Here is a 15,788-nt window from a genome sequence, read left to right as displayed (position 1 = left end):
AACCAATGGGATGAAATTAATGCAAAAGAAATTCCATCTAAACACCTGGAAGAAGTTCCTGACAATTAGGGTGGTTTCTCAGTGGAACAGGCTTCCTCAGGATATGGTGGGTTCTCCATCATTGGAGATTTTAAAACAGAGGCTGGAGAGCCATCTGACAGAGAGGCTGATTCTGGGAAGGCTCAAGGGGGTGGCAGGTGACAGTGGATGAGTGATCGGGATGTGAGTGTCCTGCATTGTGCAGGGAGTTAGACTAGATGACCCATGAGGCCCCTTCACTCTATTATTCTATGATTCTATGAGTAGGAGAAAAGATGCTTTCTCACCTCCATCCTTAATATGCATAATAATAAAGGTTAATCTGCTGGTAGCAAATAAGAAACATTTAGACGTTATTTTATTTTGGGGTTGTCAAGTCTCCCCCGGCTGCAGCTGGAGGGATTGGGGTTGAGGGTTACAGATTCAAGATTTGGGGATGGAGCCTAGGGGAAACAGGAACATGTGGGGCACAATGTTAGAGAGTCCACCCTCCAAAGCATCCCTTTTTTCCAAGGAAACTGATCTCTGTAGTCTGGAGAGAAGCTATAATTTTGGGACTGAAGCTGACATCGCTATTTTATTTACTTCCACAATTTATATCTCACCTTTCTCCTGGGGGGGATCCAAGTGGCTTATATTGTTCTCCTCCAGAGAGCCACTGTGGTATAGCACTTAAGAGCAGCTGATTCTAATCTGGAGAACTGGGCTACCTCTCAAGGTGACTGTTGTGGGGAGAGGAAAGGAAGGTGATTGTAAGTGGCTTAGAACCCTTAAGGTAGAGAAGTAGGGTACAAAAACCTCTTCCTCTCCTCTATTTTATCCTCACAACAACCCGGTGAAGTGTGTTAGGTGGAGAGCATGTGGAATGCCCAAGCTCACCTAGTAAGCTTCCATGGCAAAGTGTACTTGGCTACCCCAGACCCCAGTCTGTGCTTTCATTTTAAACGGCGTGGGGAGCCTGGAGGGACCAGCGGCTCTAACTCCCGTGATCAGCCTGCAATTAGTGGCCAGTTTGAGATTCCTGCTTTTATTTCTGGACAAGGCATGCCTGCCACAAAGGGACAGACAGATGGACAGGCAGACTTTTATTTTTACAGAGGCTGAATGATTTATTTTGTTGTGATATTGGGTCTGGGTCAGAGTGCTGGGGGGGAGGGCAGGTGGGATCTTTGTCCGGGGGTCCATGTCGGCTCTGGGCCATCCTGTAAGCTGCCGTCCCAGCACTGAAGTAGTGAACTGGGGGTTCCTTCTGCATGAATGGACTCTATTGTGGAAGAAGTGAATGTCAGCAAGAAGTTGCTGCTGCTGGCAGTCTCCTCTCTCCTCAGCCCCGACACATGTAGAATCGATGAGCACAGAGGAGAGAGGGGGAGTCCTCTGGCCCCACACTCATCACTGGCAATTACCGTGACCATCGTCTTCTGCTAAGACACTTTCTTCCATTTTAACTTCTCAGCCAGCCTCTGTCAGGCTGCTTCCTCTCTGCACCTCACATCAGGGGGGCAGGATAATGCATTCTAGGAGCTTAAGGGGAAATTAATTTTTGCGTTGGCACTCTGTGACTGAAAGGGAACCCTGCTCCAGAAAACCCTTAGAAACAGGACTTCAAAGGATACCAGCCTTCTGATGTTTTGTCAGGCCCTGCAGGGAGGGGGGAGGGGGGAGGGGCACTCAGGTAGAGAGATATCTACACATTTTGTCACTGTTTAGTTCCTCAGAGCCTGTGTTCTCCGGATCTATGTAGTCCAACTTTTATATTTCCCTGTTTGCTTATTCTGTATGCAAAGAATATAAATCTTTCAAAATGGAGTACTTTGAGTGGGAGAGGCTTTCAGGAGCCAGCCGTTAGCTACACCCACATGACCATGCAGGCTGATAAAGGAAGGAGACGGCTACAAAAGAATACTTTGAGGTGGCAAGCAAAAAGTAAGGAGTCTACCTGTAGGCTCCAAGGCAACTAGACTGTGGGACGCATCACAGGGCTCTAAGAAGCACAAGGATCTCTGTCGACTCAGCGCAGGACACAGCAGTCTGTCCAGAAGAGCCATTTTCAAGGGGGACCAGACGGCCTCCCGACAGGGCCAGCCACCTTGGAAGGGGGATGCAGACTGAAAAATGTGAGTGTGAGGTTTCTTCAGATTGCTCACAGCATATAACTCCCAAACCAACTCTCTCCCCCGCCCCCGTGAGAACCTGTGAAACATGAGAAATCTTGAACAAATACCAGGTGGCCTGGCCCCCAAGTTCAATGCACCACATTCTGGAGACAAGAGGAGGTGGATGGGGGGGGCGGGGCAATGTGAGTAAATGAAAGAAAACATCTTGAGCAGTAAAACTGGCCCTGGACCCCACATCAACACTTCTAACAAATGCTAACAATCATGGCAGGAGCAGGGCACTTCTGATATCCTGTCGCTCCAAAATCAACCTCCCACTGCCACAGACTCAGGGGAAGGCTGGAGGGGGTAAGCTCCCAGACCAGCCTGTGCACCCGCCTAACAGTCTTTGGAGGAGCCCTCTGCTGAGTAGGCCTTTGTGCTATAAAAGGCCCTTGTTTGCCAGAGGAAACAGTCTTTGGAGGAGCTGGGAGAAGAAGGATTATCTCAGGAGCTGACTGCTAGCTCCACCCTCTGCTTAGTAGGCCTTTGTGCTATTAAAGGCTGTTGCTTGCCAGAAACGCGTGCAATTGGCGCACGCAATACAAGCAAAACACCAAAAACTCATGGGGTCTGGATTAAACCATAATACTCTGTGAAGAGCCAAGAGCAAGAGCTAATGGAATCTTGGCTGTTGGTTTTTCGCCTGAGGATCAAACCGAAGGTTTCAGTGAAGTATAGGACTGTTTGTGGAGCAGTTCAGATGAATCAAAGTGGCATGAAGACTGAAGAAGGTGGCGTAGTGACATGTACCATCTGTGGAATGTTTGTCTTTTTACCTCAGGGGGACAATTTTTACAAATGCAATAAGTGCAAATTAGTGGCTCAGGTGGAGGAGAAGGTCCGGGGATTAGAGAAACAATTGATTACACTGCAGGAGGAGGGAAATCTATCAAAACAAAATCAGGAGCACCTAATACAGGAGGGTAATAATTGGAAGAATGTTACACATAGGAGTAGAAGAATAAGGAGAAGGTGTGACTCATTGATGCTCAGTAATCGGTTCCAAGGTCTGCCTGAAGAGGTTGATTCAGGAACTCAGGAGCATGTGAAATCCCCCATGAAGAACAAGCCGCAACATAAACCAGGAAAAAAGTCACAGTCCCCCACAGGTGAGAGAGTTCTAGGTTTTCTCTCTCACCGACCTAGGTTTTCTCTCCCACCACAAAGCTCAGGAACCACTTCACAGTCCCCCACATGAAAGAGTTTTAGTTTGAAGGGTACGAAGAAACGGGTACTGATAATTGGGTATTACTTGCTAAGAGGTATAGAGGCCGAAGTGTGTAGACCAGACTTGTTGTCTCGAGAGGTCTGCTGCCTACCTGGTGCACATATCAAGGATGTGATAGAACGGCTGGACAAGATGGACAAAAAGGTTAGGGAACGAATCATCAAACAGTCGGTCCTTGAGCAGCTAGCGTGGATGGCTGTAATTACTGAGAGTCAGCATGGCTTTCTCAAGAACAAGTCATGTCAGACTAACCTTATATTTTTTTCTGAGAAAGTTACTATCTTTCTTGATCAGGGAAATGCTGTGGACAAAGTTTACCTTGATTTCAGTGGGGCTTTAGCTAAGGTCCCATACAATATTCTTATTAGGGTTGTGTGCTTTGGGTGCCAAAGTGGACGTTCCAGCCAGAAGCAGCCAGCGCTGCGGCGTGGTGGGGAGGGGTGGCACCGGCGCTGGTACACCAGTCAGCGCACACATGTAGGCACAGAGCTTTGCGCCTGCGTGCCACCACCGGTGCCTCCCTCCCCCCCAGCCAGTTTGGTGTAGTGGTCAGGAGAGCGGACTTCTAATCTGGCGAGCCAGGTACTGGTAATTGGGGATTCCTTGCTAAGAGGTGTAGAGGCCGAAGAGCGTAGACCAGACTTGTTGTCTCGAGAGGTCTTCTGCCTACCTGGTGCACACATCAAGGATGGGACAGAACGGCTGGACAGGCTCATCAAGCCTACAGACCTTTATCCCTTCCTTCTCATCCATGTAGGAACAAGTGATACTGCCCAGCAGAACATGGAACATATTAAGAAAGACTTAGTGGACCTGGGGGAAAAGGTAAAGGACCTGGGAGCGCAGGTTGTGTTTTCATCAGTCCTTCCTGTAAGTGGCCGAGGCACAGGAAGGGAGAGAAAAACCATGCAAGTAAATGACTGGCTACATCAATGGTGTCGACGGGAACAATTTGGATTTCTGGATCATGGTCAACGATGTCAATATGAGGGGCTATTATCAGGAGACGGCGTGCACCTCACAAGGGAGGGAAAAGGTATTTTTGGGAAAAGCCTTGCACACCTGGTGAAGAGGGCTTTAAACTAGACACAAAGGGGGAGCGAGATGTAAATTCAGAACTTGGTGTGATGGCAAGATCTGAACATGAGAAGATCTCAAACCTACAGGAAATGTTACATAAAAAAAATGAAAAGCATGCCTACTGGATGGGGGATACGCTTCTAGGTAGCACTGTGTGTGAACGAGACCTTGGGGTACTTGTGGATTGTAAACTAAACATGAGCAGGCAGTGTGATGCAGCGGTAAAAAAGGCAAATGCCATTTTGGGCTGTATCAACAGGGGCATCACATCAAAATCACAAGATGTCATAGTCCCATTGTATACGGCACTGGTCAAACCACACCTGGAGTACTGTGTGCAGTTCTGGAGGCCTCACTTCAAGAAGGACGTAGGCTAGATATCAAGAAAAAGGCTAGATATCCGGGAAAAAAAATTCACAGTCAGAGTAGTTCAGCAGTGGAACAGGCTGCCTAAGGAGGTGGTGAGCTCCCCCTCACTGGCAGTCTTCAAGCAAAGGTTGGATGCACACTTTTCTGGGATGCTTTAGGATGCTTAGGGCTGATCCTGCGTTGAGCAGGGGGTTGGACTAGATGGCCTGTATGGCCACTTCCAACTCTATGATTCTATGATTCTATAAAATTGAAAGGGTACAAAGGAGAGCGACGAAGATGATCTGGGGTCAAGGGACCAAGCCCTAAGAAGATAGGTTGAGGGACTTGGGAATGTTCAGCCTGGAGAAAAGGAGGTTGAGAGGGGACATGATAGCCCTCTTTAAGTATTTGAAAGGTTGTCACTTGGAGGAGGGCAGGATGCTGTTTCTGTTGGCTGCAGAGGAGAGGACATGCAGTAATGGGTTTAAACTACAAGTACAATGATATAGGCTAGATATCAGGAAAACAATTTTCACAGACAGAGTAGTTCAGCAGTGGAATAGGCTGCCTAAGGAGGTGGTGAGCTCCCCCTCACTGGCAGTCTTCAAGCAAAGTTTGGATACACAGTGGCTAAAAAGGCAAATGGGATTTTGGGCTGTATCAAACGGAGTATCGTGTCCAGATCACGGGAGGTGATGGTACCGCTTTATTCTGCTCTGGTTCGGCCTCACTTGGAATACTGTGTTCAGTTTTTGGCACCACAGTTGAAGAAGGATGTAGACGAACAGGAGCATGAATAGAGGAGGGCAACAAAGATGGGGAGGGGTTTGGAGACCAAGACGTATGAGGAAAAGTTGGGGGAGCTTGGTCTGTTTAACCTGGAAAAGAGATGACTCAGAGGGGATCTGATAACCATCTTCCAGTATTTAAACGAAGAGGATGGAGCAGAGTTGTTCTCTTTAGGGGCTTCCATCTTTGGAAATTTTTAAACAGAGGCTAGAGAGCCATCTGACGGAGAGGCTGATTCTGTGAAGGCTCAAGGGGGTGGCAGGTGACAGTAGATGAGCGATTGGGATGTGAGTGTCCTGCATAGTGGGGGTTGGACTAGATGACCCACGAGGCCCCTTCAACTCTATTATTCTATGATTCTGTGATATGAGCAGCTTCCACCCATTCCCCTCCCCAACAGGGAATTCCACCCAGTCCACCAGGTACTGTAATTTTTCCTCTTGAACATGAGAGTTCAGTATCTTCATAGTGGATGTGTTCATCCATGTAAATGGGGACTGGAGTGACAGGGGCAGTATGCCATTTATCTGAATTAGGAGCGCAGCAAAGCATGTTGCAATGAAAGACAGGGTGAACATTTGTATAAGACTTTGGAAGAGGCAGTTCCACTGTGACCTCATTGATAAGGCAGGCTACTGTGTAAGAACTGGTGGAAGGAGCTCCCAGGGGAGCTGAGGGCCCTGACAGAGCTAGCACAGGACCTGTAAAGATGGAGCTCTTTCACCGGGCATTTGGTTGAGGTCAGGCTAGGAAGATTGGGCCCCCTCCCTGTATGGGTCTTATAGGTGGACATTGCCAGAAGGTGTCCCCCTCCAGGGCAGTGGTGGCTGTTATTGTAGGGCATGGACAGGCAGGAGACGAGAGGTTTATCGATTGCCGCCAGTTTTGACTATATATTGCATGTGGGTTTTAAAGATTTTACTGTAAACCGCCCCAAGTTGGTAGGGTCCGAGAGGGGGTTCAAGAAAATGCTTCTTATCTGCTCTAAGCTTATATTTGGGCTTGGTTGCCTCAAGAGTGGTCCAATGGATGGCCAGGCACTTCGAACGCACACTGCCCACGTCTTCATGTCTGGGGGACTGTTGGGACTAAGAGTCCGGCTGGGAGCTAAAAGGACCTTTGTGCCATAAACCACTTCAAAGGGGGGCATGCCAATGCTGGCATGGAACGAATTATTTTATGCAAACTCTGTGAATGGGGTTATGGCAGTCCAATCATCTTGCCGGAGGGCCTGTTCCAGGTCTTGATTCACCTGTTCCATCTGCCTGTTAGTTTCGGGGTGATAACTCAACCTTAGTGCCTGCTCCACTCCCAGCAGCTTAAGGAGGTCCCACCAGAACCTCACAACAAACTGAGATCCTATTGGAGAAACTGGAGAAAGTATTCAAAAGACCTGATCTGCCAATTTTTATTGAGTGATAAGGATGCCGATGTCACTTTTATTACGGCTGAATTTCTGTCTTCAGTTTTTAAATTTAAACTGACTGATGTATCTTGACTATCTTTGTTTATCTTGCTAATCTGCTTTATGCCAATAAAGGTATTGTGTGAGATTGTGTGTGTGAGATCCTCTGTTGGACACTATTTTCTGGGGGGAAACGTGTGACCTGTACACATGGTGGACAAAATAGGGGTGCGAGTTTTTGAGCCATGGGATCTCCTGGGGCTGCAGCAGCCCCTGCAGTTTTCCTCCTGTCTCTTCAGCCATGATGCACATGGGTCTGCCCTGGATGTAGCTCTCTCTCCACCAGTAGCTTCATAAAGAAATCTTTATGAAACCAAAATGTCCTTCCACCCAAGAACTGTAGCCCAGTCTTAGGACCTCAGGTCTTGTGACAGCAGGAATCTACAGTTCAGTCCCTTTGAAAAAGATGAGGGAGCCTGTTCCATTTGTGAGTAACTACTACAAGGCCCAGGTGGGCAGGCGAGAAAACTGAGTCTACTGGCAGATCCAACCCGCTTTTGTGCTGCAGGCAAAGTGAGAGGGCATCAGTCAGAAAGTTCTGCTTGCCCAGCAGATATCTGAGTGTAAATGAGAACCGGGTAGAAAAAAGCGGCATATAAGAACCATCTCTTCTCCTTAATCAACGGGAAGAAAAAGAAACAATGGAATATGTTCCTTTGTCCTCTCCCCCATGTTATTCAACATCTTTCTGCGCCCTCTGGCCCAACTGGTACGGAGCTTTGGGGTGGGTTGCCACCAGTACGCTGATGACACCCAGCTCTATCTCCTCATGGACGGCCGCCCAGATTCCCCCCCGGAACCATTTGCCAGATGTTTGGAAGCAATGACTGAATGGTTCGAGCAGAGTCGCCTGAAACACAACCCCTCCAAGACGGAGGTCCTGTGGCTGGGAGGCAGAGGGCAGGACCAGGCAGCACGCTTACCCACCCTGGCAGGAGCACAACTTACCATCGCGCCCCAGGCCAGGAATCTGGGGGTGACCATCGATACCTCCCTGACTATGGAGGCTCAGGTCAAGAGAGTAGCGGGTCAGGCGTTTTTCTATCTTCGCCAGGCCCGACTACTAGCGCCCTACCTGTCCCCTGACCACTTGGCTACAGTGATCCATGCGACAGTCACCTCCAGAATAGATTTCTGTAACTCGCTCTACGCCGGCCTACCCTTTTCTCTGATCCGGAAACTCCAGCTAGTGCAAAACGCAGCTTCTCGGGTCCTCACTGGTACACCATGGAGGGCCCATATCTAGCCTGTGCTGAGGCAGCTGCATTGGTTGCCAATTGCTGCCCGGATCAGGTTCAAGGTTCTGGTTTTGACCTTTAAGGCTATACGCGGGTTGGGACCCACATACCTGAGGGACCGCCTACCGCCCTACATCCCCCGCAGGGCTTTACGCTCAGCGGGGGAGAATCTCCTGATCGTTCCTGGCCCTAGAGAAGCGCGCCTGGCCTCGACCAGGGCCAGGGCCTTTTCGGTCCTGGCCCCTACCTGGTGGAACGAGCTCCCGGGTGAGCTGCGGGCCCTGCAGGATTTACCAGCTTGCTGCAGGGCCTGCAAGACGGAGCTCTTCCGCCGGGTTTTTGGTTGAGGCTGGGGTCAGCGAATGAGTGCCAGCATCCCCCCCCCCCAGACCTAGCATCTCCTCCCCACCCCCCCTGCCGGGGTGGGAATAATAAGTTCCGCCATGTTGGGATTGTTTTAAAGTCTTTTAATGGGTATTTTAATGGGGATAGGACTGCTGTGACCCGCCACGAGCCTACGGGGAGTGGCGGGATACAAATCCAATTAATAATAATAATAATAATAATAATAATAATAATAATAATAATAATAATAATAATAATAATAATAATAATTTGTGTGTACTTGAATTAATGTAATTCAAGAAAAAAATGAACACACATGCTTCTCTTGACTGAATGTTCTAGAAATGTCTCACATATATACAAGACAAGGTATATCAAGTAAAACTCACTCTTAGCTTAGGCTTTTTTTACCCTAGCTCATTGTCCAAGTGGCCAGCCTACTGCAGGGGGTCCTGGAACTTGAGAAGAGCTCTGAAAAGGGATGTGGCCAAAACAATGATGAGGACGGTTGGTCTAAAGCAACCTTTCTAAAACTTTTTGCCATTGAGAAACCCCTGAAACATTCTTCAGGCTTTGAGAAACCCCAGAACTGATGTGATCATGCAGAATATGGTTGGGAAGCATGGCTGTGGACATGCCCACACACTGCCCCTTCCCTTCCCACCTCTCCTGGCCTTTTATTGGCCATTTTGGAAGGGTGGATCGACAGGATCATATATGATCATTTCACCCAATAAACGTATTTTGTTTTTAAATTAATTAACTCCCACCCGCTTGGGAAACCCTTCCAGGGCCATCAAGGAACCCCAGAGTTTCACGAAACCCTGGTTGAGAAAGCCTGGCCTAGAGGGTCACAACACTGTACTCTCCCATGAACTGATTAGGCTGCACGTGGCTGTTAGCCACCCCTCCTGGCTATGCTGCTATATGCAGGGCCTGAGTCAAACACCTCTGGCTCCTGACTCTTCAAGCAAAGAAGCTGCTGCTGCTAAAGAAAGCTGGGAAACAAATACACAACAAACAGGAGACTGACATGACAAGACCACTATTCCTTTAATGGTGAAAGGAGAGGCTTCCTTTAGGCGGGGGATTAGAAACATGTATTTTGTTCTGATAATGCAAGATGTGATCCTATGAGCTATTTTATCTTATTAGCACTCTCTAGCATTGCTCAGAGGACTGTCAGTACTCATAATTGTGGATCTTTCACTCGTTTAATGCAGTCCAGAGTTTTCATTTTCTATACAGAAAATAGTTCAAAAAATACTCCTGTGAAACCAAGGAGAGTCAAGAGAAAGCCAAGTGCGCCACAAAGGAACATCAATCTTGGGGAGGAGAGGAGAGGAGAGGAGAGGAGAGGAGAGGAGAGGAGAGGAGAGGAGAGAGACGGTTACCTCTAAGTGTTCCTGACTGGACCAAGAGCCAGATTCTGTCTTCCGAGAGCCTAGGCCCAGCTCGACAGTGCGAACACGCTCAGCAAACTTGAGGGAGCAGAGGGTCTCACTTGTGTTCTTCTCAACAGGAGAAACCTGGAACCAAAAGGGAACATTCAAAGTCACTATGTATTTATTTAAAGCATTCTGATGCCTTCTTCTTTCCAACAGGGTCCCCAAAATGGCAAATAGTTAAAACATTTGAAGTTTTTTAAATAGACACATACCAATTAAACGCACCAATTAATGCAACATGTATAAGAGGAAGGTCAACAAGACCACGACAAACAAAAGAGAGTTTCCATCAACTAGAGGAAAACAATAATGGGGGGGGGGGGGACAATGGCATCACTTTGGTGTCACAGCCAAATAGTCCTTCTGGGATTGCCATCTATCTAGCCTCAGATGATGGAAGCCCCTAAAGTTGACCCTTGAAGATGACCATCTTTAACCCGCCCGTGGCGCCACGGGCGCCACGGACTAAATAATTCGTTAAGGGGCCTTGAGGTGGGCTTTGTCCGTGATGAGGAAGGGTCCGGATTGGACCCTCCCTCACGACAGACAATCGGAGGGACCAATCGGCAGGCGCGAAGCGCCTGCCGATTGGTCCCTCCGATTCCCAGCCACAGCAACTGCGAGCCGCGGGCAGCGCGGCTCACAGTTGCTCCCGGCCTGATGCGGCGAGAGGCGCTTCGCGCCTCTCGCCGCCTCAGGCCGCCGCCCCAGGGAGCCCCCGGCAGTCGCGCTAAGAGAACCCACCGACGACGAGAGAACGCCGCAGCCGCGACTCCCAGCGCGACTGAAGGATGAAGGATTTTCCTACCTAAATGCAGAACTTTACACTTTTCCCTATTGACGTTCATTTTATTCAGTCTAGCCCACTTCTCGAGCCTATCAAGATCAGCCTGCATTCTGTTGCTGTCTTCGGTTTTGTTTGCTACCCCTCCCAGTTTAGTATCGTCTGCAAATTTAATAAGTGTCCCCTCTAATCCTTCATCCAAATCAAGTCAAGTCTTTATTATTACGGTATTAGACCAGTAGTCAAATTACAAGGTACATAAAAATTAACAAGATAAAAGAATCATTGATAACTTAAGTATTATAAAAAAGATAAAAACATTCCAGCTATAAGAATCATTCCCTTCCTCTGGACAGACCATCGGCGGGGCCAATTCCCGCGCTGCCGACAAGGGAGCAACTGCGAGCCGCACGTAGCGCGGCTCGTAGTTGCTCCCTTGCCGGTGGCCTGACGCGGCGGAGGCGTGAAGTGCCTCTTGCCGCATCAGGCCGCCGGCCACGGAGCCCCCGCCAGCTCCCTTGCCTAGCGCCCGCTGTAGTGTTATTACAGCGGGCTTAATTACTAGTCGGTCTATAATTGGCTGGGTCATTCAGATTCCCTTTTTTATGTATGGGTACAATGACTGCCACCTCCCAACCCTTTGGAATTTTCCCTGTCTTATCAATTATCATGAATAAATTGGCCAATAAATTGGCCCACCATTCTGCATTTCTTTTAATTAGGTCTGGGAGGACTAAGTCAAATCCACCTGCCTTACCTGGCCGCAGTGTACCTATCAAATTTTTGATCTCAGAAAGTTGAACAGTAGGCCATAGGGGAAGATTATCCAGACTTCCTGAGTTTTCTTGGCATGTTTCAGAGATGTCCAGAGCCGCATAAAGTTCTTGATGGTGGTTTTCCCAAATCCCTGGTAGTACGGTTGAACTTGGATAGGATTGACTTGTACGACCAGAAACTAGTCTCCAGAATTGCGATGTGTTATTTTATTTAATTGCTTGCCTTAGCAGCTCCCATGTTTTGTATGTATCCTCTAACATTTTGCGTTTAATTAGTGCTTTGTAATAAGATTTCTTTTCCTTTAGTTCTTCCCATAGGTTTTGTATAGGGTTATGTCTATATTCTCTATGTTTAGCTCTTAGGGAACTCTTACATTGCCTACATTCTTTGTCGTACCAAGGTTTAGACAGATCACTTGCCAACTGCTTCTGGTTCATATTCAGACTTTTTAGGGCCATCTGTACTTCTCCTACCAGTTGTTCAAAGACCATTATGCCAGTATCTATCTGTTCACAGTTTAAGAATATCTGTGACATATCTCTAAAACCATGAGAGTCGAACAAATATGCCATGGTTCTATCTATGTTGGCATTCCATCTAACTGGGCATATCTTGAATTCAGAATCTGTGGGTCCACTAGTTCTTCCGTTTAATGGCAGGTTGGCTATGGGGGGATTAAATACCATTTTCAAAGGCAAATGATCGCTATCATAAAAGGACGCTACCTTGAATGATCTTATGCACTGGACAAAATTTTTTGATACCATGAGATAATCTATTACACTCCTTCTGTCCCCCATCGAGTATGTAAATTCAGCTGGGTGATCCCCTTTTACTGAGCCGTTTAACATACATAGATCCATTCGGTTTAGCATTTGGGTCAGAAGGAATCCTGCGTAATTACATGTAAGGTCTTTAGAGCATCTTATATAAGGCAGCACCCTATATTCGTCATCAGGTTCATTGGCTTTATAGTTAACATAAAGCTTATTGTCATCTGGTCCAGTTCTAGCATTAAAGTCACCTCCTACAATTTCATATGTTGTTGGATAGGTGTTTATCAATTCTAGTATATATGTTTCCAGGCCCTCCCAATCTTTATCCAATTGGGCTTTGGTCTTACCGGGAGGCATATAGACATTGACAACCAGGAATGAAGTCTGCTGGCAGCAAATGCTAATTGCCATAGCCATTTGTGAATAAGAGGGAAGTTGGCTAATTACTGCATTCAATGATGCAGCAATCAAAATTCCCAACCCGCCTTTGGCTCTGCCATGAGTAGAGGCTAGAGCCGCTAGTGTAGTGCCTCTGGAATAGGCTAGCTCGCCCCCTTGTCACGGCAAGGAATGAGTTATTGTTAGTTGTGAAGTCATCCAAATCATATGTTGAACAACACAGGCCCCAGGACCGATCCTTGGGGTACTCCACTTGTCACTCTTCTCTGATGCTGAACCATTAACAAGTACCCTCTGGGTACGATCAGTCAACCAGTTATCGATCCACCTGGCAGAATTAGGATCCATACCGCATTTTACCAACTTATGAACAAGAATAGAATGTGGAACCTCATCAAGTGGTTGTTTTGAGTTTCCAGGCTGTGTGGCCATGGTCTGGTCGTTTTAGATCCTGATACTTTGCCAGTAACTGTGGTTGGCATCTTGGGAGGAACAACACAGCGGACGGGAACCTCTTCATCCAGCGGGAATCTTTCCTGCTTCCCATTCCTCTCCTGCCTCCCATGCAGTTCCCTTTCTATCTCCCATCTCCAGCATGGGGATGATTACCCACACACACAATTAAAAACAACAATAACAGTTCTGCACATTGGAAAAAATAGCGTTACGCCAGCAAAATGGCATAATGCTAAAACGTAACGTGCCTCCAGTCATTCCTCACCTCCTGGCTGCCTCACTTTCGTCTGTTGCCTTCTTGTGCTTCTCAGCATTCCGCAAACCTGCTTGAAATGGCGGGAGAGAGCAACACACTTTACATGCGACTCTCTTCTGCCTGTCAATCAAGCCAGGCAACCTTTATCCATGTTTTAAAGGGCCTGCGATGACAGCTAATTTTTTAAAATAAAACTTCTCAATTGAAACACCTAATCATAGATGCATAGTGCTTTTTATAATGCCACCACTTATGGGATCACGAGCCTTAAATCTTAAAAATTAATCTCGTTCCCAATTTTGTGTGTGTGTGTGTTGGGGGGGGGGGTTGCTTTGCCTGCATGATTTAACGCCTATTCATTGCTCCAGGCAGCTTGCTTAAAAAAAAAAAAACGTCCCCGGGAGAAGGCAGAGGGAGGCAGGTGCGAGGGCGGGAATTGAAGGCGGAGATAGTGCTACTTTAGCTCCACACATTTCCTTAGCATGTGGCTTTCTGGGTGCTGTCCTCTAGCTTGTGCTTGCTACTTGGGGGAATCCACTTTATGTTATTCCCCAACTAGCACTTTAAAATGGAGGATGTAGCTACCAGTTTGCTGCTTGGATGCTGGATGTTGGTGATGTCTTGCAAAATGCCAAAAATATGGCATCTGCATAAGGTGACTATTTCACTATATTTATCGGGTGTGGAAATGCCCCAGATTTTTCTGCCTATTTTGGGTACAGTCCCCCCAAAATTTGTTGAAAAAAATCTCCCTTTATTCTATATGTCCCCCATCTGCAGACATAGTAACTGTTTATTACAATGATACATGAGCAGTATAAAATATAAAATAGGAAAATATTTACAGAAAAGTATTAAATTATTTTTAAAAAACAGATATATTCCACTGAGTCAGCCCTGAAATATGGGAGAATCTGGTGACTGCCAGAATATCTGCAAATGGAGCTAATATTAATTCAAACAGTACAGATGGTACTGGAATAGACAGTATTAAATCATTTTAAGTATAACTCATTGCACTTCTGAAGGCCTAGATAAAGTGACAAAGCACCCAGATAAAGCACCCTTCAGTTTGATGTATAAAGCAGGCAACATTTTAGAACAAAGCATCAAACAGTTAATCCTTGAGCAGCTAGAGCAGATGGCTGTGATTCGTAAGAGTCAGTACAGCTATCTCAAGGACAAGTCATGTGAAATCAACCATCTCTTTTGGGGGGAAAGTTACTACCACCTTGCTGGATCAGGGGAATGCAGTGGATATAATTTATCTCGATTAACTTATGACAAAACCTTTCTGAACTCCCACAATTCCACAGGGCCTGCAAAAGGGAGCTCCTCCACCAGGCATTTGCCTGAGACTGACCACAGGTCCCCCTCAGACATCACTTCCATGGCCTGAACCAGTCTGACCTCTCTAAGGGCCTTAGCTAAGTTCCTGTTCCTGTTATATTGTTGTTTAAGACCACTGAAATTGTGTTATTTAGATTATTTTTTGTTATAATCATAGAATCATAGAATAATAGAGTTGGAAAGGACCTCATGGGTCATCTAGTCCAACCCCCTGCACTATGCAGGACACTCACATCCCTATCGCGCATCTACTGTAACCAGCCACTCCTTTGCCTTCAGAGAATCAGCCTCTCTGTCAGATGGCGATCTAGCCTTTTTAAAAAAGAAGAAGAGTTGGTTCTTATATGCCGCTTTTCCATACCCGAAGGAGGCTCAAAGCGGCTTACAGTCGCCTTCCCATTCCTCTCCCCACAAAAGACACCCTGTGGGGTAGCTGAGGCTGAGAGAGCCCTGATATTCCTGCCCGGTCAGAACACCTTTATCAGTGCTGTGGCAAGCCCAAGGTCACCCAGCTGGCTGCATTTGGGGGAGCGCAGAATCGAACGCGGCATGCCAGATTAGAAGTCTGCACTCCTAACCACTACACCAAACTGGCTCTACACCAAAATTCCAAAGATGGAGAACTCACCACTTCCCGAGGAAACCTGTTCCACTGAGAAACCGCTCTAACTGTCAGGAACTTCTGGATGTTTAGATGGAATTTCTTTTGAATTAATTTCATCCCATTCGTTCTGGTCTGTCCCTCTGGGGCAAGAGAGAACAACTCTGCTCCATCCTCCATATGGCACCCTTTTAAATACTTGAAGATGGTTATCAGATCCCCTCTCAGTTGTCTCTTCTCTAGGCTA

At 47.2% G+C, this 15,788-nt stretch overlaps 1 protein-coding gene across 6 annotated transcripts in view; it reads right to left on the bottom strand.

Moving 5' to 3' along the window:
- Positions 1–15,788, bottom strand: part of KIFC3 (kinesin family member C3) — a 94,049-nt gene that overhangs the window by 7,242 nt on the left and 71,019 nt on the right. For 4 of the 6 annotated variants that reach the window (XM_077301857.1, XM_077301859.1, XM_077301858.1 and 1 more), the window contains one exon: positions 10,089–10,223. In XM_077301857.1, the coding sequence (XP_077157972.1) occupies positions 10,089–10,223 (135 nt within the window). Of the gene's footprint in view, positions 1–10,088; positions 10,224–13,599; positions 13,661–15,788 lie in introns of all 6 variants that reach the window. The other 2 variants (XR_013225103.1, XR_013225104.1) reach the window with 2 other exon arrangements.

The sequence above is a fragment of the Paroedura picta genome, chromosome 10, assembly GCF_049243985.1.
Source record: "Paroedura picta isolate Pp20150507F chromosome 10, Ppicta_v3.0, whole genome shotgun sequence".
Classification (NCBI taxonomy): domain Eukaryota; kingdom Metazoa; phylum Chordata; class Lepidosauria; order Squamata; family Gekkonidae; genus Paroedura; species Paroedura picta.
This window is presented reverse-complemented; position numbering and strand designations above follow the sequence as displayed.